Source organism: Sminthopsis crassicaudata, chromosome 2 (assembly GCF_048593235.1).
Source record: "Sminthopsis crassicaudata isolate SCR6 chromosome 2, ASM4859323v1, whole genome shotgun sequence".
Classification (NCBI taxonomy): domain Eukaryota; kingdom Metazoa; phylum Chordata; class Mammalia; order Dasyuromorphia; family Dasyuridae; genus Sminthopsis; species Sminthopsis crassicaudata.
The window spans coordinates 362,114,163-362,138,656 of NC_133618.1; the positions used below are offsets into that span (position 1 = coordinate 362,114,163).

At 34.5% G+C, this 24,494-nt stretch overlaps 1 protein-coding gene across 12 annotated transcripts in view; it reads right to left on the reverse strand.

Annotated features, from left to right (window-relative positions):
- RAPGEF6 (Rap guanine nucleotide exchange factor 6) overlaps nucleotides 1-24,494 on the reverse strand; it is a 235,132-nt gene that overhangs the window by 167,820 nt on the left and 42,818 nt on the right. For all 12 annotated transcript variants that reach the window (XM_074290952.1, XM_074290954.1, XM_074290947.1 and 9 more), the window contains exons 3-5: nucleotides 24,296-24,352; nucleotides 23,228-23,311; nucleotides 15,679-15,748 (exon numbers count right to left, since the gene is read on the reverse strand). In XM_074290952.1, the coding sequence (XP_074147053.1) occupies nucleotides 15,679-15,748; nucleotides 23,228-23,311; nucleotides 24,296-24,352 (211 nt within the window). The remainder of the gene's footprint in view (nucleotides 1-15,678; nucleotides 15,749-23,227; nucleotides 23,312-24,295; nucleotides 24,353-24,494) is intronic.

Here is a 24,494-nt window from a genome sequence, read left to right on the forward strand (position 1 = left end):
AGAGAAGGAACACTGGGAAGTGAATGTAAATTGTTAGCACTACTGTCTATCTACGCAGGTTACTTATACCTTCAGAATCTAAAACATGCAACAAGAAAATTGGATTTACACACATATATTGTATCTAGGTTATACTGTAACACATGTAAAGTGTATGGGATTGCCAGTCATCTAGGGGAGGGAGTAGAGGGAGGAAGGGGAAAATTTGGAAAAATGAATACAAGGGATAATGTTATAAAAAAAATTACTCATGCATATATACTGTCAAAAAATTTTATAAAAATTATAAAATAAAAAAAAAATAAACAAATTTTAAAAAAAGAAAGAAAAATAGTCCTACTATGTGTCAAATGTATGTTGCTGCTGCTCTTCAGTAAGAAAAGCATTTCCAAAAGTTATGTTATTACATTACATGGATGATATCTTGGGATGTGCACCTGAGAAGCAAATGTTAGAAGCATGTCTACAAAAAAACCATAGAAACACTAAGGAACTACAAATTGAATATAGCTTCAGAAAAAATTCAAAGGCATGCTCCTTTTCAATATTTAGGACATGAAGTATATCCTAAGATGCTTACAGAACAAAAACTTTCTTTAAGAACAGAGAAGTTGAACACCTTAAATGACTTTCAGAAATTGGTAGGAGATATCCAATGGATGTGTCCAGTGTTAGGCTTGACTATCTATCAATTACAACCATTATATGATATTTTAAGGGGAGACAGTGCTTTAAACTCACCACACCAGGTTACAAAAGAAGTTCAAGAGCTTTTGAGAGAAGTTGAACTGGCTTTACCCAATGTGGTTGAAAGAATTACTTAAAAACCCTTTGAAATATCAGTTTTTGCTACAAAAGAGGCACCCACAGCAGAACATCAAGGAGACAGTGTGATAGAGTGGGTGAACCTCCAGCACAATCAGACCAAAGCCTTACTCTTTACCCATTCCTTGTGACTAGAATTTTATTAAAGACCATTAAGTGAGTAGTACAATTATCTGGGATAAAACCTGACAAGATATACACCTTTTATACCAATGCACAAACTAATGTATGCTGTGAAACCAGCCCAGAGTAGCAAATTTTATTGGCCACAGCTCCAAATTTTACACACGGGTCTCCATTAAAGACCCAGCTAATACATAATTGGCAATGGACTTTTGAAGAAAAAGTTTCTAAGGTTCCTCTTAAAGGACCAACCCTCTTTACAGATGCATCCAAACATAACATGCGCTGTATACTCTCAGGACTAACTATAAAGAGAGTCAACAGAACTCCTTTTCAGTCTATTCAGCAGAATGAATTGTATGCAATCATTCTAGCTCTTATTATCCAAGAGCTATAAATATAATATTTGATTCAGCTTATTCAGTAGGTATGGTACCAAGAATTGCTACAGCCCAAATAAAACTTGTAGCTTCTAACATGTATCAGCTCTTTAAGGAACTTCAAGAGCAAGTGAGAAAGCATCCAGGTAAGATTTATATCTTGCATGTCCACTCACTAGTGGACTTCCATATCCTTTTTTTCATGGAAATTCAAAGGCAGATCATATTTTAACCATGTTAGCCAAAAATCCTTTATTTCAGGCAGCCTAAGAATCTCATTCTAAATATCATTAGGCTGCTCTTGCTTTAAGTTTGCAATTTGGGATAACAAAAGAGGAAGCTAGGAGCATAGTAAAAGCCTTTCCTTTCTACACTCCTACACTCTCTCCAGAGAAGAACCCTTGTGATTTGAGACCCAATGAAATTTGATAAATGGATGTGATTCATTATAAATTTTTTGGTCGTCTGTCCTTTATCCACGTTGTAGTAGACATCTTTTCAGGATTTACTTTTGCAATAGCAGCAGCAAAAGAGAGTGCCTGAGTACTCACTGAATTCTTTATACAACCTTTTGAAATTATGGGTGTGCCACAAGCAATAAAAATAAATAATGAACCTGCATATATACTTCTAAACACTTTGAACACTTTGTGTACAATATCAGAATTTGCACACCACTGGCATACCTTTTAATTTTCAAGGACAGGCAACAGTAAAGAGGAGAAACAGAGACATCAAGATGCTCCTCCAAAAACAAAAGAAAGGGAGAGCCACAGGTAACTCTAGAGTACTTTTAAATTTAGCTCTTTACACTATTAATTTTTTGATTTTTGGATGCACTGGCTCTGGCAGACAGGTTTTATAACCCACCAGAAAGGTAGTGTCCAGTGCAAGCATCTCCACTAACTTTAGATAATCGTCAGGTGATGTGGAGAGATCCAGAAAGTGGTGAATGAAGGGACCAGATAGATTAACTGCTTGGGGGAGAGGATTTGCTTCTATCTCTTCAGATGGAGAAGGAATCAGATGGGTGCCAATGAACTGCATCCATTTTGTCAATTGGAGAGAGACAGAAAAAGAGAAGACCCTTGAAACAAAGGAAAAGATCCAAGAAACATCAGATGGTTCCCTCTCTGACTACACATGCCATTGAAAGAGCATGGCAGTTGACTCATGAACATCAAAAATTGTCAATGAGATTGCTGCAGGACTTTAAAATCTGCAGGAATCATTGGATTCCCTGGCACATGAAGTAATGGACAATAGATTGGTTTTGGACTATCTCTTGGCTGCTGAAAGTGTATGTATGATTGTTATTTATATATCTTCCTTCTAGGACTTATGGACATGTATAATTCCTCATGTTGTTTCTTAAATCATTACTAGCCTGTGTTATATTCCTATGTGCTTGTATACATCCCATCATGATGGATTTATGTATACCTGTTTCAAGTAAGGCCTTCAATCCAGAGGAAATATGCTAACAATATCTGGTCTGGTGTTCTCACCTTCCTTAGAAGTCAGAGAGGCCGTGATCACCTCTTTTTTGGTTTTTTCACCTCCCTTCCTGAGAAGTCAGAGAGGGCATGATCACCTGTGCTCTAAAACAAAAGAAAGTGAGAGATGTAGAGGCCAGAACTCTGAGAAGTGTACTTGAAACAAGGATACTTACAACAAGGTGTTAACTCAGTGGAATTAATGAGATAATGGTTCTCTAGTTCACATATATCTAGTATGATATAATGATATAATCATTCTAGTTGGCATATACTCAGTATGCTGTAATGATGTAATTATAATAGGGTATTTAAGGGCTGAGAGAACTGGGATTGGTCAGTCAGTCAGTAGGAGTGAACAGACTGTGAAGAAGACAATAAAGACTTTAGACTATTCCTGACCATCCTTGTGGTGACTATTCTGCTGAGACCAAGGCCTGTCCAGAGGACCTCCAGAGGACCTCCAGAAAGCTAGTCTGAACATTAAAGGCTTGCCCATCTCCATCAACAGATCTCTAACCCCCATCTGTAAGAAGAGGTTTAGACCTGCTTAAAGACCTGGTTTTTCAAATGTACATTCACTATATGCCATGGCAACTTATCCAGATAGATTTAACCATCTTATGATAAATAACTGCTACCTATATTTCAAACAGATATAGTACTTCATCTAACTAGTAGACAACAAGGCAAAATGAAAGCCTCTTCAGTGGCACAGGGATACAATGAAGAAATAAAGCCAAAATTTACATAAATTCAGTGTTCACACTTACTAGCAACACAACCATGAGTAAGTCAATTACCTTTTCTTAATCTTTTTCCACATCTGTAAAAATATCAAGTGACAGGAAAAGTATTTTGTATTCAAAACACATCTCCCTCTGTCTCACAACCCCAAACCCTACTCTTTATTCTCATTATGATTTCAAATCCCTGACCTACTCCTGTACTAATCATATTTTCTTCCCTTTCCCAAACTGATCCTCTGGTTAACCCACTTTATATTGTCATCTTCTCTCAAATCCTTTGTCCCTTTATCCCACTGCCAATCCTGAGTTGCCAAGCTTCAGCACTGGATTACTTCCTGCTTAAAAAAAAAAAAAAAAAAATCAAAAGCACTGCTAAGTTCATTCCAATAAGATACTGGAACACAAGAAATGTGGTCAAAAAATACTTAACTAGAACATAGCACAATGTTTTGAGATTAAACAAAATGTTTGATAAGAGAAATTCTTAACAATCATAGCTAGTATTGATATAATACCCACTATGTGCCAGACACTGTGCTAAGTACCTTACAATTATTATCTCATTTAATCCTCATTACAGCCCTGGGAAGTAGATGTTGTTATTACTCCCACTTTAACATGAGTAAACGAAGATAAAGAGAGTGTCTGAGGGAACATTTGAATTCCAATCTTTCTGACTGCCTCCCCGGGACTCTATCCACAGCATAACGTGACATGTATATAGCTCTAGGAATAAAGTTTTTATTTACTACTCATTTGATTCTCACAAACCTGTAGAGCAGATACTACACGAGAAAGTATCCTCATTTTGGAGATGAGGAAACAGATTGCTCAGAAATCAGAAAGACCGATTCAGCAATAGTCAAATGACAAATCAATTGTCTGTAAATTATTTTCCATCACATAATGACTACAATCACGAAAGATGATTTCTCAACAAAATACAGAAATATTAGCATCTATAAAATTGTTCATCCATGAGATGTAACAAAATAAAATTCCCTACACAATTAAAATTGTGTAGAAATCTGGCTTAAAAATCCATATAATCACAAAATAGTCATTTTTATTACTTTTTAGCAACCAAAATACACAAAAGAAGAACTTAATTAATTCCTAACTAGGGAATCAACTATATACTACTCTTCATAATGAAAAAGAAAAGGCTAATTAATTCAATAAATATACTGTGTGTATGACATGTTCTAGGCACTGTAGCAAGTCAGAGATTTAATCAGAGGTTTAATTCCTGCTTTTAAAAAACAGTCAAGTAGAATGAATGAGACAAAAAACACAAGAATGGTACAAAAAAGATTGTCGGTACCATAAAAGATACAAAAAAAACTAAGGGTTGGTAGAAGGGAAAGAAGTAAGGAGAGTTTCCTCCAGTTTAAAGGAAGATAACATAAAAGGCGTCATGCTGAAAATTTAATTTCAGACTTGACATAATTGGGCAATATTATTAAGAAGCCACTCCAAAAACATTTTCTTTCTCTTCACAATATTCACAGTCTTGCTCCTCACACCAACTCCTACCCTCACATTAGGACTTAAAACATACAGGTAATTCTTCTAATACCTTAACTTTCCAGCTCATCAACCTACTCAACTCATCCATTTCACCTCAGTTATACATTTTTGATGTTTGCCATCATTTCTAAGATCAAAATAACTTTGAAATTTCCTCCTATATATGAGGGATAAGAAATGGATTTATAACTTTACAGATAAATTAAATAGATAAAGCATTTATTAAGAACTTATGTGCCATGCACTGCACTATATACCAAGAAGAAAGACAGCCTTTTTGGCCTCAAGGAGCATAAATTCTAAGAGGAAAAGCAAACACCTAAAAGACAGCTAAAAAGAGGTGAAAAGAAACTCCCTCTACCAATAACTTAGGGCCCCCGCCATGAAATATATACTCTTAAAGAGGTGTCTAAAGCTTACCTTCCTGATAGGGCCTCAAGACTAATGTGGGAGTTGTGAAATTATGATTTATTATCAGTAAATGTTTGATTTGTATACCTATTTTATAAAATGTATTCACCCAGGGTCACGAAAAATTTCTTAGGCAAAAAGGAAAAAGTTTAAGAGCACTTTAAAAAATGGTCTGGTCTAAAGCACTACAGAGTAAAGTGATGTGCAGAGGGTCTTGCAGCTAATATGTGTTACAGGCTGGACTCGAACCAAAATCTTTCTGGCTCTAAAATTAACTTTCTATCCTTTATCCCACAACTCTCCTAAATATCTTACACTTCCTTCAGTTCTTTCCTGAGCTATTATCTCTGTATAGGCTATGTTCTCCTCCCTGAATCAATTCAGTTCTACATTACCATTCTTTGATACTCCAAATTGCTGCTTACATCTTAAGCTCCAACTTATGAATGTTCTCATCATCTGAATTCTCCAGTTACATCTGCTTTGAAGGACAGGTTAGCAAATCCCCTCTGGGGAGGAGAAGATTCTGACTGGATCCATTATAAATGTTTGCTTTCCAATTAGAACTTGGTCTCATTGAACTAGAGATCATTATTGATCACAAAATAGAAGATTTTGATTACATCAAACTAAAAAGTTTCTGTACAAATAATACTAATGCAAACAAGATTAGAAGGGAAGTAACAAATTGGGAAAATATTTTTAAAAACAAAGGTTCTGACAAAGGTCTCATTTCCAAAATATATAGAGAACTGACCATAATTTATAAGAAGCCGAACCATTCTCCAATTGATAAATGGTCAAAGGATATGAACAGACAATTCTCAGAGGAAGAAATTGAAACTATATCCACTCACATGAAAGAGTGTTCCAAATCACTACTGATCAGAGAAATGCAAATTAAGACCACTCTGAGATACCACTACACACCTGTCAGATTGGCTAAGATGACAGGAACAAATAATGACAAATGTTGGAGGGGATGTGGGGAAATTGGGACACTAATACATTGCTGGTGGAGTTGTGAAAGAATCCAGCCATTCTGGAGAGCAATCTGGAATTATGCCCAAAAAGTTATCAAACTGTGCATACCCTTTGACCCAGCAGCGCTACTACTGGGATTATATCCCAAAGAAATACTAAAGAGCGGAAAGAGACATATATGTGCCAAAATGTTTGTGGCAGCTCTTTCTGTTGTAGCTAGAAACTGGAAGATGAATGGATGTCCATCAGTTGGAGAATGGTTAGGTAAATTGTGGTATATGAAGGTTATGGAATATTATTGCTCGGTAAGAAATGACCAGCAGGGGGACTTCCGGCCAAGATGGCGGCGTGGAGGCAGACAGCTGCTTGAGCTCCTCGTTTTCTCTCAGAACTTACTTCATGACAAGCCTCTGACTTAATGCTTGACCCAGAAAGAAATCCACAAATTATCACCAAGAGAAGACATCCTTGAAAGTCGCCAGAAAAGGTCTGTGTTTGTTCGGGGGAGGGTCAATCAGACTGGGCGCAGACTGAGGGCAGACAGCCAGAGCAAGACAGTCAGCTCACACAGCTCAGACCGGAGGGGGAGGGGTGTGATCTCTGCCGTTTCTGTGAAAGGGCTTTTGCCCCAGTGTGGATGCTCCGTCTTGGCAGCAAGCCAGGAGCGGTGGAGAGGGTGTAAACACTGGAGGTGAAGATTAAAACCCCAGAAAGCCAGCGTCTCTCAGAGCCCGGCCACCCCCAACCCCCACCTGGACTGACTCGGTGCGTTCTCGGAGCCTCAGAGCGCAGACTCAGTACAGTCATTGCTGTTCTGTTAGTGGCTCTCTGCTGCCCTACCCCCAGTCTGTAGAGGAAGCCCATTAATACCATTCAGCCCCATCCCCCGCAAAACAGACCAATTGTTTCTCTTGTCAGTTTGTTTTCTTTGATTCCTACTCTGACAAAATGAACAAAAAATTCAAAAGGGCTCTAACCATTGACAGCTTCTGTGTGGAGAGGGAGCAGACTTCAAATGCTGAAGAGACTAGGAACAGAATGTCCCCAGATGTATCCCCTGGGAGGGATATAAGCTGCTCCTCAATACAAAAGAACCTCATAGAGGAAATCAAAAAGGCTCTCACAAGAGAGCTGGAAGAGAAATGGGAAAAGGAAAGGGAAGCTTGGCAAGAGAGCCTGGAGAAGTCATCCCATGCATTCAAAGACAGAATGGATAAAGAAATCAAATCATTGAGAAACAGGATTAGTGAGCTGGAAAAGGTAAACAACTCCAAGGAAAACAGGATTAGAGAGCTGGAAAAAGAAATCAGCTCTCTAAAAAATACAATGGAAAAAAATTCCATAGAAGATAAAAACTCAATTGGACAATTACAAAGAGATATAAAAAAAGTGAGTGAAGAAAATACATCATTGAAAATTAGACTGGAACAAGTAGAAATGAATGACTCAAGGAGAAACCAAGAGGGAGTCAAGCAAAACCAGAGAAATGAGACAATTGAAAAGACTGTCAAGTACCTTACCAGAAAGACAACAGACCTGGAAAACAGATCCAGGAGAGACAATTTGAGAATAATCGGACTCCCTGAAAAATGGGAGGAAAAAAAGAGCTTGGACACCATTTTCGAGGAAATTATCAAAGAGAACTGCCCAGACGTTTTGGAAACAGAGGGTAAAATAGACATTGAGAAAATTCATCGATCACCTACTGAAAGGGACCCTAAAATCAAAACGCCAAGAAATATAGTGGCCAAGTTCAAGAACCATCAGACAAAGGAAAAGATATTGGAAGCTGCTAGAAAAAAACAATTCAGATATGGAGGATCCACAATAAGGATAACACAGGATCTAGCAGCGTCCACATTAAAAGAACGCAGGGCCTGGAACATGATATTCCGAAAGGCTAAGGAACTTGGTATGCAGCCAAGAATAACTTACCCAGCAAGAATGAGCATCATTTTCCAGGGAAGAAGATGGACATTTAACGAAATAAATGAATTCCATATATTTTTGATGAAAAAACCAGACCTACATAAAAGGTTTGATCTTCAAATACAGAACTCAAGAGACTTCTAAAAAAGGTAAAAAGAAATCTTGAGAACTATACTTCTGTCAAAAAAATATGTAAAGAACATATGTACAATTTGTCTTAGAAACTAGAGGTGGAAAGAAGATTATATCATAAAAAAGTATAAAGTGGTGGTACTACATCTCATGAAGAGGCAAAGGTAACCTATTATATCTGAGAGAAAGAAAGGAAGGAGATGAACATAGCGTGTATCAATAGACATATTCGATTTATGGTGAAACTTCTTCCACTTCATTGAAAAGTGAAAGGGAAGGAGTAAGCTAAGGGGAAGGGAATACAGTAATTTCGAGGAAAAGGGATAAAATAAGGGGAGGATCTTTAAGGTGGGGGAGGGATCCTAAAAAGGGAGGGCTGTGAAAAGCAAGTGGTGTTTACCAGTTTAATACTGGATAGGAGGGTAAAAGGGAAGGAAAGGGGAAAAGCATAAGCAGGGGTTAATAGGATGGCAAGCAATATAGAATTAGTCCTTCTAACCATAAATGTGAATGGGGCAAACTGCCTCATAAAGAGGAAGCAGTTAGCAGACTGGATTAAAAGTCAGAATCCTACTATATGTTGTTTACAGGAAACACACCTAAAACAGGATGAGACATTCAAACTAAAAGTAAAAGGGTGGAGCAGAATCTATTATGCTTCAGGCAAAACCAAAAAAGCAGGAGTAGCCATCCTCATCTCAGATCAAGCAAAAACAAAAATTGATCTAATTAAAAGAGATAAGGAAGGGCATTATATCCTGCTAAAGGGAAGCATCAATAGTGAAGCAGTATCAATATTAAACATGTATGCACCAAGTGGTGCAGCATCTAAATTCTTAAAAGAGAAATTAAGAGAGCTGCAAGAGGAAATAGATAGCAAAACTATAATAGCGGGAGATCTCAACCTTGCACTCTCAGAATTAGATAAATCAAACCACAAAATAAATAAGAAAGAAGTCAAAGAGGTAAATAGAATACTAGAAAAGTTTGATATGATAGATCTTTGGCGAAAGCTAAATGGAGACAGAAAGGAATATACTTTCTTCTCAGCAGTTCATGGAACCTATACAAAAATTGATCATATACTAGGGCATAAAAACCTCAAAATCAAATGCAGTAAGGCAGAAATAGTAAATGCATCCTTTTCAGACCATAATGCAATCAAAATAACATTTAATAAAAAGCCAGGGGAAAATAGACCAAAAAATAATTGGAAACTAAATAATCTTATACTAAAGAATGATTGGGTAAAACAGCAAATCATAGACATAATTAATAACTTCACCCAAGAAAATGACAATAATGAGACATCATACCAAAATGTGTGGGATACAGCCAAAGCAGTAATTAGGGGAAGTTTTATATCTCTACAGGCCTACCTGCATAAAATAGAGAAAGAGAGGGCCAACGAATTGGGTTTACAACTAAAATTGCTAGAAAAGGAACAAATTAAAAACCCCCAGACAAACACAAAACTTGAAATTCAAAAAATAAAAGGTGAGATTAAAAAAATTGAAAGTAAAAAAACTATTGAATTAATTAATAAAACTAAGAGTTGGTTTTATGAAAAAACCAACAAAATAGACAAACCCTTAGTAAACCTGATTTAAAAAAGGAAAGAGAAAAAGCAAATTGATAGTCTTGAAAATGAAAAGGGTGAACTCACCACTAATGAAGAGGAAATTAGAACAATAGTTAGGAGCTACTTTGCTCAACTTTATGCCGATAAATTTGATAACTTAAATGAAATGGAAGAATACCTTCAAAAATATAGCTTGCCCAGATTAACAGAGGAAGAAGTAAGTAGTCTAAATAGTCCCATCTCAGAAAAAGAAATAGACCAAGCTATTAACCAACTTCCTAAGAAAAAGTCCCCAGGACCAGATGGATTTACAGGTGAATTCTACCAAACATTTAAAGAACAACTAACTCCAATGCTATGTAAACTATTTGAAAAAATAGGGATTGAAGGAGTCCTACCAAATTCCTTTTATGACACAGACATGGTACTGATACTTAAACCAGGTAGATCGAAAACTGAGAAAGAAAACTATAGACCAATTTCCTTAATGAATATTGATGCTAAAATCTTAAATAAGATATTAGCAAATAGACTTCAGAAAATCATCCCCAGGATAATACACTATGACCAAGTGGGATTTATACCAGGAATGCAGGGCTGGTTTAATATTAGGAAAACTATTAGTATAATTGACCATATTAATAATCAAATTAATAAAAACCATATGATCATCTCAATAGATGCAGAAAAGGCATTTGATAAAATCCAACATCCATTCCTACTAAAAACGCTTGAGAGTATAGGAATAAATGGACTATTCCTTAAAATAATAAGGAGCATATATTTAAAACCTTCAGTAAACATCATATGTAATGGTGATAAACTAGAACCTTTCCCTGTTAGATCAGGAGTGAAACAAGGTTGCCCACTATCACCATTACTATTCAATATAGTACTAGAAACTCTAGCCTTGGCAATAAGAGCCGAGAAAGAGATCCAAGGAATTAGAGTAGGAAATGAAGAAATCAAATTGTCACTTTTCGCAGATGACATGATGGTATACTTAGAGAACCCCAAAGACTCTGCTAAAAAGCTATTAGAAATAATTCAGAATTTTAGCAAAGTCGCAGGATACAAAATAAATCCACATAAATCCTCAGGATTTTTATACATTACCAACACAATCCAACAGCAAGAGATACAAAGAGAAATTCCATTCAAAATAACAGTCGATAGTATCAAATATTTGGGAATATATCTACCAAAGGAGAGTCAGGAATTATATGAGCAAAATTACAAAACACTTGCCACAAAAATAAAGTCAGATTTAAATAATTGGAAAGACATTCAATGTTCTTGGATAGGCCGAGCGAATATAATAAAGATGACAATACTCCCCAAACTAATCTATTTATTTAGTGCTATACCAATCAGACTCCCAAGAAACTATTTTAATGACCTAGAAAAAATAACAACAAAATTCATATGGAAGAATAAAAGGTCGAGAATTGCAAGGGAACTAATGAAAAAAAAGTCAGAGGAAGGTGGTCTAAGTGTACCTGATTTAAAGCTATATTATAAAGCAACAGTCACCAAAACCATTTGGTACTGGCTAAGAAATAGACTAGTTGATCAGTGGCATAGGTTAGGTTCACAGGACAAGATAGTGAATAAAAATAGCAATCTAATCTTTGACAAACCCAAAGATCCCAAATTTTGGGATAAGAATTCATTATTTGACAAAAACTGCTGGGAAAACTGGAAATTAGTATGGCAGAAACTAGGCATGGACCCACATTTAACACCACATACTAAGATTAGATCAAAATGGGTCCAAGATTTAGGCATAAAGAACGAAATCATAAATAAATTGGAGGAACATGGGATGGTTTACCTCTCAGACTTGTGGAGGAGGAAGGAGTTTGTGTCCAAGGGAGAACTAGAGACCATTATTGAACACAAAATAGAACATTTTGATTACACCAAATTAAAAAGTTTCTGCACAAACAAAACTAATGCAAACAAGATTAGAAGGGAAGTAACAAATTGGGAAAACATTTTTACAGTTAAAGGTTCTGATAAAGGCCTCATCTCCAAAATATACAGAGAATTGACTTTAATCTATAAGAAATCAAGCCATTCTCCAATTGATAAATGGTCAAAGGATATGAACAGACAATTTTCAGATGATGAAATTAAAACTATTTCCACTCATATGAAAGAGTGTTCCAAATCACTATTGATCAGAGAAATGCAAATTAAGACAACTCTGAGGTATCATTACACACCTGTCAGATTGGCTAAGATGACAGGAACAAATAACGATGAATGTTGGAGGGGCTGTGGGAAAACTGGGACACTGATGCATTGTTGGTGGAGTTGTGAAAGAATCCAACCATTCTGGAGAGCAATCTGGAATTATGCCCAAAAAGTTATCAAAATATGCATACCCTTTGACCCAGCCATACTACTACTGGGCTTATACCCCAAGGAACTACTAGAGAAGGGAAAGGGTCCTGTATGTGCCAAAATGTTTGTGGCAGCCCTTTTCATAGTGGCTAGAAGCTGGAAGATGAATGGATGTCCATCAATTGGAGAATGGTTGGGTAAACTATGGTATATGAATGTTATGGAATATTATTGTTCTATAAGAAATGACCAACAGGAGAAATATAGAGAGGCTTGGAGAGACTTACATCAACTAATGCTGAGTGAAACGAGCAGAACCAGAAGATCATTATACACTTCAACAATGATACTGTACGAGGATGTATGCTGATGGAAGTGGATTTCTTCAACATAGAGAAGAGCTAATCCAATTCCAATTGATTAATGATGGAAAGAACCAGCTACATCCAGAAAAGGAACAATGGGAAATGAATGTAAACTGTTATTTTTACCTTCTGAATCCAATTCTTCCTGTGCAACAAAAAATTCGGTTCTACACACATATATTGTATCTAAATTATACTGTAATATATTTAACATATATAAGACTGCTTGCCATCTGGGGGAGGGGTTTGGGGGAGGAAGGGAAAAAATCTGAATAGAAGTAAGTGCAAGGGATAATGTTGTAAAAAATTACCCATGCATATGTACTGTCAAAAAATGTTATAATTATAAAATAAAATAAAAATAAATAAATATTAAAAAAAAAAAAAAAAAAAAAAAAAAAAAAAAGAAATGACCAGCAGGAGGAATATAGAGAGGCCTGGAGAGACTTAAATCAACTGATGCTGAGTGAAATGAGCAGAACCAGAAGATCACTGTACACTTCAACAACAATACTGTATGGGGATGTATTCTGATGGAAGTGGAAATCTTCAACATAAAGAAGATCCAACTCACTTCCAGTTGATCAATGATGGACAGGGGTAGCTGCACCCAGAGAAGAAACACTGGGAGGGGAATGAAAATTGTTAGCACTAATATCTGTCTGCCCAGGTTGCATGTACCTTCGGATTCTAATGTTTATTGTGCAACAAGAAAATGATATTCGCACACATGTATTGTACCTAGACTATATTGTAACACATGTAAAATGTATGGTATTGCCTGTCGTCGGGGGGAGGGAATAGAGGGAGGGGGGGTAATTTGGAAAAATGAATACAAGGGATAATATTATAAAATATATATATATATATATATATATATATATAAAATAAAAAAAAAAAAGAAAAAAAAAAAAGAACTTGGTCTCATTAAAGAAAGTCAATCCTACTTCTCTCTAAATTCTTTCCCCTATCACTAAAAACAATTGTTTCACATCTCCTCTCTTCAAGACTCTCTTTCCCCAATATTTTCAGATCAAGGACTCAACTGATCATTTATAGAGGAATCTCATGTTTTATTCCAGTTTTTGAATAAGTGGCCCTTTTCCAACTTTAATACATGTATGCTTGATATCATCTCCTGTAGCACACTGCTCCCATTATCATTTTTTTTCTTTCTCATTAATCTTCCAACTTTTCATTTCTACTAGCTTTTTCCCTACTTCCTTCTACATACCCCTCAGTCCTGCTGACCTTAAAAATACTCTCATCAAATCCTACCCCCCCCCACTAGCTATTATCCTATAACTCATTCCCTTTCCCAACCCTATTCTTTGGGGAAATTGTCTACCTTTATTATTTCCATTTTCTCATCCTTTGACATTCTGGTTTTCAACGTCATCATTCAACTGAAACTGCTTTCTCAAAGGTCATAAACAATTTCTTAATTGCAAAATGTAATGATCTTTTCTCAATCCTCACCATTCTTGATTTGCAGAATTTTACCCTACTGACCACTCTCTCCTAGATATTTTCTTTTCTTTAGGTTTTTATTATACTGCTCTTTCATTGTTTTCTTCTCATACATCTAAACATTCTCCCATCTTTTTGATGAATAACATTACCATGTCACTCCACTATCTGGAGGTATAACCAAAAGCTCAATTCTAAGCCCTCTTCTATTCTCTCTACTCTCACTTTGTAACTTCATCAGCTTTCATGGGTTCAATTATGATCTCTATATAAATGAGTCTGAGATGTATTTATAGATTTATATCTATATAAGTGTGCGTGTGTATATAAATATATCTATATATAGGTAGATGTAGACAGACAATAAAGATGCATATATATCTCCAATCATAGAATCTCTCCCAAAGTGCAGTTCTACATCACAAGCTATTTATTGGACATTTTGAACTGGATGACCCAAATCAAATTCAATATGTCCAAAATTCAACCTGTTAACTCCCCACTTAAACTTCTACTCCCTCCCAAATTTTCTCTTTGTGTTAAAGATACCAATATCTTTCCAATCATTCAGGTTCATAACCTCTGTTGGGATTAAGAAGGATCTTAAATTAGACTTATCTTTGGATAAAGAGATGGGAAGAGAGAGGGAATTCTAGAAGAAGGGAAGAGAAATAGCTTTCCAAGCTTCAAATTCAGATTCATCATCATCACATTATCTAAAATATATGAAGATTCTGCTATCTTTTGGAAATAGTGATATTAAATGTGTATCAAGTCAAACATCTACTAAGTTAGTATTTTTTTCCATCATTTATGGAGAGTTTAATTTAACAGACTGTAAATTCCTTAAATGGCTTTCAAGTTTCTAACTCTTTCCTAACATCTCTATTCTCATAACTATGAGGCCTAATATTTAATAAATGTTAATGAAATTTAACAACAATTGAAGAACCACTGATTGAAAATTCATGGTCCCTATTTCTATGCCTTCAAATTTAAACTTTTACCTCAGTAATAATTTAATAGCTGGGTGATGGGAACTAGTATATCTATCATATATACTAGTATAACTAGTATAGCCACCATCTAATATTTGTATCATTTTCAAAGAGATTTGGTACGTGATGATATAGTCCAAATGAAAGAAATATTTCTAATGTTTCAACTAACAACATCTCTCATTAGTACATCCATTTGTATGTAGCCTTTATAGCTGTTTTTTTGTTTGTTCTTTCATTTAACCTTGTGATATAATTTTTGCTGAAAATGCACATGAAAATGTCCGAGAGGGTAGGAGGAGAGTTTTTAATTGAAGTACATTAAAGGATATATTACAGACTATAAAGCTCTTACCACAATTATTTCTGAAGGCTCTAATACAATACAGTCACATCCTCTTCTTCCTCCAAACTGTTCACCAAAACTGCAAAAACAGAATAACAATGTGGGATGGTGAGAAAAACAGTGTAGTAAAGAGACTACAATTATCAGAATACCATGTGATAAAATACATGTTTTGTTTTGTTTTTTTTTAAGTTGCTTCCTATTAGTGAAATGGAAAATATATAATACTCAGTATTTCCTATAACTTGCAATTTATACTGTTTTCTATGCTTCATAAATATTTTGATATTACATTGAAATGTTGGCTCAATCTGTCTTTCCTTTTAGACTTCATGCTGTTTTTGTTTCTTTTATAATTATCATAAACTGAAGTCTACAATGAAAAATGATCTAAACAAAACAGCAATTCAATGAATCTTTTCTATTATTCTAACACCTGGTTGCAGCCTTCCAAATAAAAAGAATGTTACATGTCAAAGGATATAAACAGACAATTTCCAGACAATTAAATTAAATCCATTTCTCGTAAAAATGCTCCAAATCACTATTGATTAGAGAAATGTAAATTAAGATAACTCTGAGTTACCATTCATACTTCTCAGATTGGCAAAGATGGCACAATAAGATAATGATAAATACTGGAGGAATTATGGGAAAATTGGGACACTAATGCATTGGTGGACCAATTCAGAACTGTGCCCAAAGGGCTACCAAACTAAGCATGTCTCTACTGGCTTTGTATCCCAAAAAAAGATCATAAAAGAGGAAAAAGGACCCATATGTACAAAAATGTTTGTAGCAGTCCAAGTGGCACGGAAATGGAAACTGAGTAGATACCCATCAATTGGGGAGTGGCTGAATAAATGATGGCATATGAATGTAATGGAATATTATTGTTCTATAATAAATAATGAGGAAGCTGTTTTCAGAAAAGCTTAGAAAGATTTATATGAACCAATTCTGACTGAAGCAAGCAGAACAAAGAGAACATTGTACACAATAATAACAAGATTAAGTGATAATCAACGGTAATGGACTTGGCTCTTTTCAACAATGAGGTGATTGAAGGCAATTCTAATACACTTGTGAAAGTGTCATCTACATCCAGAAAGAAAACTACAGAAATTAAATATGGATCAAAGAATAGTATTTTCACATTTTTGTTTTTGTTTGTGTTCTTTTGCTTGTTTTTTTCTTGTTCCTCATGTTTTTTCCTCTTTTGATCTGATTTTTTTTTTTTTTTTTTGAACAGCATGATGAGTATAGGAGTATGCACGTTTAAGCTACATTTGATTGCTTGTCGTCTTGGGGAGGGAGATGGAAGAAGGAGAGGGAGAAAAACTTGGAATACTAGGTTTTAAAAGTGAATGCTGAAAACCATGTTTGCATATATTTGGAAAAATAAAACACTATTAAAAGAAAAAAAAAAACCCACTATGCTTTTGCTCCTAAAAACTGTGTATAAGCTCATTTTGAATTTTTACACTGACTTTCTGAAGAACTGTATTAAAAGTTTAAACTGCTTCACTCTTCCTGAGGTTGTTCACCTACTGCACCCTTATTTGGAGTTCAGAATTTTGTTTCCAACAATATTAAAAACCAACTTGTAAAAATTGACATCCTTTATGTGCATTTAACTTTTTTGGACACAATTACAATTTTTCCTTACATTTGTCAAAAGCTTAATAAAGCTTTTTAAAGTTCTTTTTTTTTTTTAAATCCGTCAAAATGAACACTTCAGCTTTTTAAAAGGTTTTTTGTGGTACATCTAATATACTCATTTTCTTAATAATAGCTCTAGGTAATGAATTATCATTTTTACAAAAAATAAAGTAATTGAACAGATAAATATCTCTTATCAAATGTTAGAAATGATGCCAAAAAAAAGAAAAGAAAAGAAAAGAAAAGGACAGCGGCATATGTAACTCACAAAAAAAAAAAAAAATCCCACACCACAACTTCATTCAAAATATTAATTTCAATTATTGTTTTGCTGCTAATATGTAACATATAGCACAAGCTTTACCTTTAATGATCTTTAAAAGTTTCTAGTAAGATAAAGTCCCAGACCTGAAGTCAGGATGACCTGAGTTCAAATCTGGCTTCAGATACTTAATACTTCCTAGCTGCATGACAATGGGCAAGTCATTTGACCCCAAATGCCTTAGCCCCACCACCCCAAACGTATCTAGTAAGCAACAAATTGGGCATGAAATAAAAAATAAAAAAACCCAAAATTTGGGTCATTGAGCAATGCTAGCATTATAGAAGTGGGAGCTACACTGCTCTCTCACTTACCAGAAGAGTGACATTAAAGCTACATTAAGCAGGGCTTAAAACTTTTTTCTACTCACAAAACTTTTTTGCCAAAAAGTTTTTTTTACAGAACTATGGATATAAAATATGTATACAAATCAAACATTTAGTGATAATAAATCATAATTTCATCTCTTCCACATTGTTATGCAGTCCTTTATGAGGTCACAACCCAGTTTACAAAACTTTGGTATAGAGGAGCATGATGATGAGTTAAGTAGAAAGATTTTAATCCAGCCTTAACAGTGGCTATCATCTATGAGGCAAATTCCTTTCCCCCTCTAAATTGCCATTTTTCCATCTACAAAAACTGGACTGCACATTTCTAATATTGCTAATATCATGTCTAGCTTTAAATATTATGTTTCTTCCTACTGTATAAAAATATTTATAGCAGATCTTTTCTCAGAGTTAAGAACTGAAAATTGGAGAAGAGGGTGGATGTCCATTAATTGGGGAATGGCTGAATAAATTGTAGCATGTGATTACGAAAGAAAATTATTGTTTTCTAAGAAATAATGAGAGGGATGGTATCAAAAAAGGCCCTGGAAAGAACTGTGTACATAATAATAGCAAAGTTGTAGGATGATCATCTGTGAATGGCTTTGCTATTCTCAGCAATATAATGATCCAAAACTACTCTGAAGGACTTAAGATGAAAAATGCTATCCAAACCCAGAGAAAGAGCAGTCTTTTTCTTTCTTGAGGGTTTGGGCGGGGAGGGGAAAATTATTTTTCTTTTGCAACATGACTTTTAGGGAATTGTTTTGCACTTCACATAGGCCTTTTCAATAGGAGGTATGGGGAGGACAGGAGAAAATCAAACTCAAAAATTTTAAAACAAATGTTAAAAAATCATTTTACATATAATCGGGAAAATAAAAATTATTTTTTAAAATATTAGGATTCTTCCCAACTCAGCTCCTCTTTTGTTCTAACATCAACAAGATCTGGAAACTACTTTACTGTAAAGGTAATTTTTTTTAAAGGTAAAATTTATGATACCAAAAGTAAAGATGTTTCTAGGGCTCTCATAGTCCAAAATTTAAAAGATCTTTGGGGTTTGATAAACTGATGAGAAGAAATCTTTCCTATTTTTATCTCTTCAACTGTCATTTCCTGACTTACCTCAGAAAGATCTATCTACTTATCTAATATTCTTGCTTCTTTCTGCCTGATAGTACTCAAACTATACTAGCTTCTGGGTTCCTACAAGGTCATTAAACTTCAATCCTTTTATACTATAAATAGGTTCCAAGGATGAGTGTTTTATATTGATCCAGATCTAACATATGCAGTTAATCTTCTAGATTAGTTTCTCTTCTCCCCAAATGGAAAGCATGTTAATTTTTTTAATGTTTTATTGGTCACATTTTTTATATCAATATCATCACCCAATTCCCCCCCCCCATACTCTAAGAACTCTCTTATTTAAAAAAAAAAAAAAAACAGTTTTATCGGTCAGTCAACATACTTATCATGTATTAAGCATTACAGTAAGAGCTAGAGATACAAAGAAAGACAAAAACAAATCCATGCCTTTGAGTGGTATATATTCTAATGATAAGAGACAACATGCAAATGACTGAATCTAAAGAATAGTCAGATACCTATACACATACACATACATACACAGAATTCTTGAAGGTAATCTAAAAGGAGACTGGCAATAATAACACAGATTGGGACAAATTTCTTAAAGAAGGTAGGATTTAAAACTTGAGAATGCCAGGAAAGTGAGGAGGTGAAAGTTGAAAAGAGAGAGAGAGATCTTTCTGCAAAGTAATCATGGCAAAGATAAAGCGACGTGAAATAATAGTGTCATGCTCAAAGACCAGGAAGAAGATATAAGGAGATTGGGAAAAAAGGAAAGGGTTCAAATTATAAAGACCTTTAAATAACAATGGACTTTATATTTCATTTAGAGTTGACACTGGAGATCATGGGCTTGACATGGTTAAACTGGTACTTTAGAAAAATAAGTCAAATGGAATAGGAAAAACTTGAGGGAGGAAAATCAATTAGAAGGCTATAGTCCAAAGAAGAGGACTCTAAGAGGACCTGACTTGAGGCTTTATGAACAGAGAAAATGATGTTTAAAAAAGAGGATATTATGAAAGTGGAAATGACAAAATCTGGCAGTGGATTAGAAATGTGTATAAGTAAAAATAAAGAGTGAAAGATGACACTGAATGACTGAAAGGATGGTAGAATTCTTGACAATAATAAACTCTGCTTTAGGCATATTGAGGTTGACATGTCTACAGGTCATACAGTTCAAGATGTCCAAAAGGAAGTTGGAAATATGTGATTTAGCTCAGCAGAGATTAGACTGGCTATAGATATGGCGATATAAGAACATGATAAACATCACATTAAGATGATAAATGAACTTATGGGAGCTTATGAGATCACATGCAAGATAATATACAACAAAAAGAGAATGAGGTCAAAGATAAAATCTTTATAGAGTATTCATGGTTAGTGGACATGGTATGAAGAACCAACAAAAAGAAGGAAATCCAAGAGATAATAATGTTATTCAGATGGCCTTGCACAGCCCCCTCTCACTTAAATCCAATTTACTTGTATGTCATGGCATCACCTCCCTGATGTCATGGTCCTCTTCAATAAGGAAGGGCAAACAACCACTTCTGTAAATAAAGCTGGCCCACAAACTGGAACTTGTTATGGGACAGAAGTTGAAACAAGGTGCTAATGCTTATGTACTTAGTTCACACCTTTTAAAGGAGTTCATACCTTTAAAGGAGTTCACACATTAGACTTCACACCTTTAGAGAGCATATATAAGGAGGAATTCACAAGCTTACTCTTGGACTTCTAGGAGGAGGAGTCAAGATTCATTTCATCTTCCACCTTTGTGCTGGCTGGAGATTCGGAGGGAGCTAGAGGCTGAAGCTGGAAGAGACAAAGGACTAGCAGCAAGAGCTCTTGGAACCAAGGAGAGAGATAGATCTTTACTAAAGCTAATAAGGCCCCAGGAAAAGAGACAAGACTTTGAAGGAGATAACTCCAGGCTGCATTTGGGGTGATTATTACACAGAACTGAAAGGAAGGCTGCCTCCAGAAGCTCCCCAAGAAATCTGCTCCCAGAGAACATTACACTTTAGAGAAAAAGAACATTACACTTTAGAGAAGAGTACATTACAAAAACTGGTTAGTTGGAAGGCTCTCTTCCTTTTCTCCTCCTTCTGTCCGCATAAGGTATCATACCCTTTCCTACAGATGCTCTTAAAAGTTTTTTTTTGTTTTTTTTTTCCTCTTTTGCACCTTTAAACACTCCACATTATTCTTGGGTTTTAATGAATAGATTTCTTTCTTAAGAATCAGGTCTTAAACCAAAAGCAATCTGATTCTAATTGGCCACCAATAAGTCCTAGGCCAAGCTTCATTTGGTCATTGTTTAGGTTCCAACTGACTCAGATTGAATGTAAATAACAGTCATTTCTGCTTTGGCCAGAAACCCTGAGGGTCTTACCCTCCCAGATTAATTCATTCAATCATTTATTTATTTATTTATTTAGATTTTGGACTAGGTGAAAGAAGAGAGTCTTTGCTCAATTGCTACCTAGCTTTAATAATTGAATGGCTGTTGCCTCAGTCAAACTAAAACCTGCTGAGGATCTTAGCTTAAAAAGACTTTAAGGTCTCTCAGTATATCTAGAACTATCTCTAGTCATTTTGACATGCATCTGGTCCCTGGACCCAGAAGGGTCTGGAAGGCAAAAGAGGTGACCTTGCCCAGCCCTCTGTCACTAAAATCTAATTCATTTACATGTTATGGCATCACCTCCTTGATATCACGGTCCTCTTTGAGAATGATTGATATATATATATATATATATATATATATATATATATATATATATACACACACACATTTGTATATTTGTATAAATATATATACATATGATGGATTTAACATCTATTTCTATGTTTAACATATATTGGACTACTTGCCATCTAGGGGAGAAGGGTGGGAAAAGGGGGGGGAAAACTGGAACACAAGGTTTTACAAGGACTAATGTTGCAGAATTATCTATGAATATGTTTTGAAAAATAAAAAACTTTAATTAAAAAAAAAAGAAATTGTTGGTGACTTTGGAGCAAGCAATTTCAGTTGAATAATAAGGTCAGAAGCTAGAATGAAGAGAGTTCAGAATAGAGAAAAAGGTCTCAATCCTAAAGAAATTTAGCCATAAAAGTTATAACACAATGAGAAACAAGTGGAATAATTGCTGTCTGGATAACAAATGCAATGTTCCACACCTGTGGTTCACCATCTCTGTACAAAGAAAAGAGAGAAACATACACTTTATACAATTATACTGAAATGTAATCATCAAACCTTAAATAAAAAGTTCATAGTTCCAAGAGTAAAAACCCCTAGTATTTTATTTTTCCTAATACATGCAAAGACAGTTTTCAACATTCACTTTTGCAAAACCTTATGTTCCAAAATTTTCTTCTTTCCTTTCCCATTTCTCCTTTCCCCAAGACAGCAAGCAATTCGCAAGCAATTCGATACAAGTTAAACATATGCTAATTCTTCTAAACATATTTCCATATTCATCAAGAAAAACCAGATCAAAAGGGGAAAAACCATGAGGAAGAAAAAAAGCAAACAAATGATAACAAAAAGGTGAAAATACTATGCTTTGATCTACATTCAGTCTCCATAGTTCTCTCTCTGAATGCAGAGGCACTTTCCATCCCAAATCTATTGAAATTGCTCTGAATCACCTCACTGATGGAAAGAGCCAAATCCATCACTGTTGATCATCACACAATCTTCTTGTTACTACTAGGTATAATATTCTCTTGGTTCTGCTTACTTTAGTCAGTGCCAGTTCATGTAAGTCTTCAGGCTTTTCCAAAAAACTGCAGATTTCTTACATAACAATAATATTCCATTACATTCATATACCATAACTTATTCAGTCATTCCCCAGCTGGTAGGCATCCACTCAGTTTTCAGTTCCTTGCCTCTACAAAAAGGGGTACTCTCTACTTTAATTTAAACCTAGAAAAACAATCCTATCAGAAATATAAATTAGTTTAACTCTTGTCAAGTATCTTTCATGATGGATGCTAAAGAACTTTTTTCTTTAAAAAAAAAAAAAAAAAAGTATTAGCATGACTAAACCCAGTAAAACATTCTTATTGTACTAGAGATTTATTTAACCAAGATCACTAATATAACAATACTCTTATAACATACCTTTGAGGAGCAATTATTACAGAGTCGTTCATAAATACAGATCCAGAAAGAAGAATATACCAACATCTGGCAATGGTTTGAGAACTATAAAAAAGAAATATTTAGTCACATTTATTTAATCTCAATATTACATGAATTCAAATCTTATGCAGATCATTAAAGGTCTTCATCAATAAATGCTCTCAATATGAAAATTTAAAGGAATTTTTTAATTTCTAGTCTGGGAGGGATATACTATTCAGATTTCTTGAGTACCCAGATTTAGCATGTCAAAACTCTTCAAAATTACATATAACTGATAAGGTTCATTAATTTATCTGGCTAAAACACTTTGGATACAAGTCTTTTAAAGGTCATATAGTTTCCCACAAACAAAATTCTGTTATATAGTAAATACTAACTCTGGCCTAATTACAAAAGAAACCAGAAAAATACATGTGAAGAATCATGTCATTTCATAAGACTATCTAAAAGAAAAATACTCTCCAATTTTTTTTCCCCACTGATGGTGTAAATATATACTCTATACCCAAAATATAGTTTTTTATATATTTATACACACACACACACACACACACACACACACACACACACACACACACGAATATTTAATATTTGTATATGTAGGCACTATTTTTAAATCATGATATTTATCAACAGTCTAAATAATGGGTATACCAATGTCATTAAAGTGGAGAGAGACCATGCTATCAAATAGCATTATTTTATATTATATTATATTATATATTTATTATATTATATATTTATTATATTATATATTTATTATAAATATATTAACCCTAAAAAATTAGGTAGTTGAAAAATTCTGTTCATGTAGACACTAATTTTTTAAAATTTATTTATGGGATTATTCTTTGACAACTGGTACCAATTTGTCAAAACACAGATCTAAAAGTAAACATGCTTTACAATTTTAAGTAACTCCAAAGGACCAAACCAAATTAATTTCAATTCTTCATACAAAATTATTCTGATAAAAAATTGATACCAAAGGTAAAATCTACTAACGGAACATAAAAGACACCACTTACCAATAATAATACTTACCAAAAAAGAATCTGATTGCTAGTATATCTTTCATAACGTGCTCTTGCAGAAATAAACCTAATAACAAAAACATAAGTTAGGTCTTTTGTAAGGAACTATGATTAAAGTTATATAGATTAAAGAAGCATTTTTGACACAAAAAGCTAACTAAACTTAATCACCTGTTCAAAGTAGAACTTTTAGATATAGTAGATTTTTT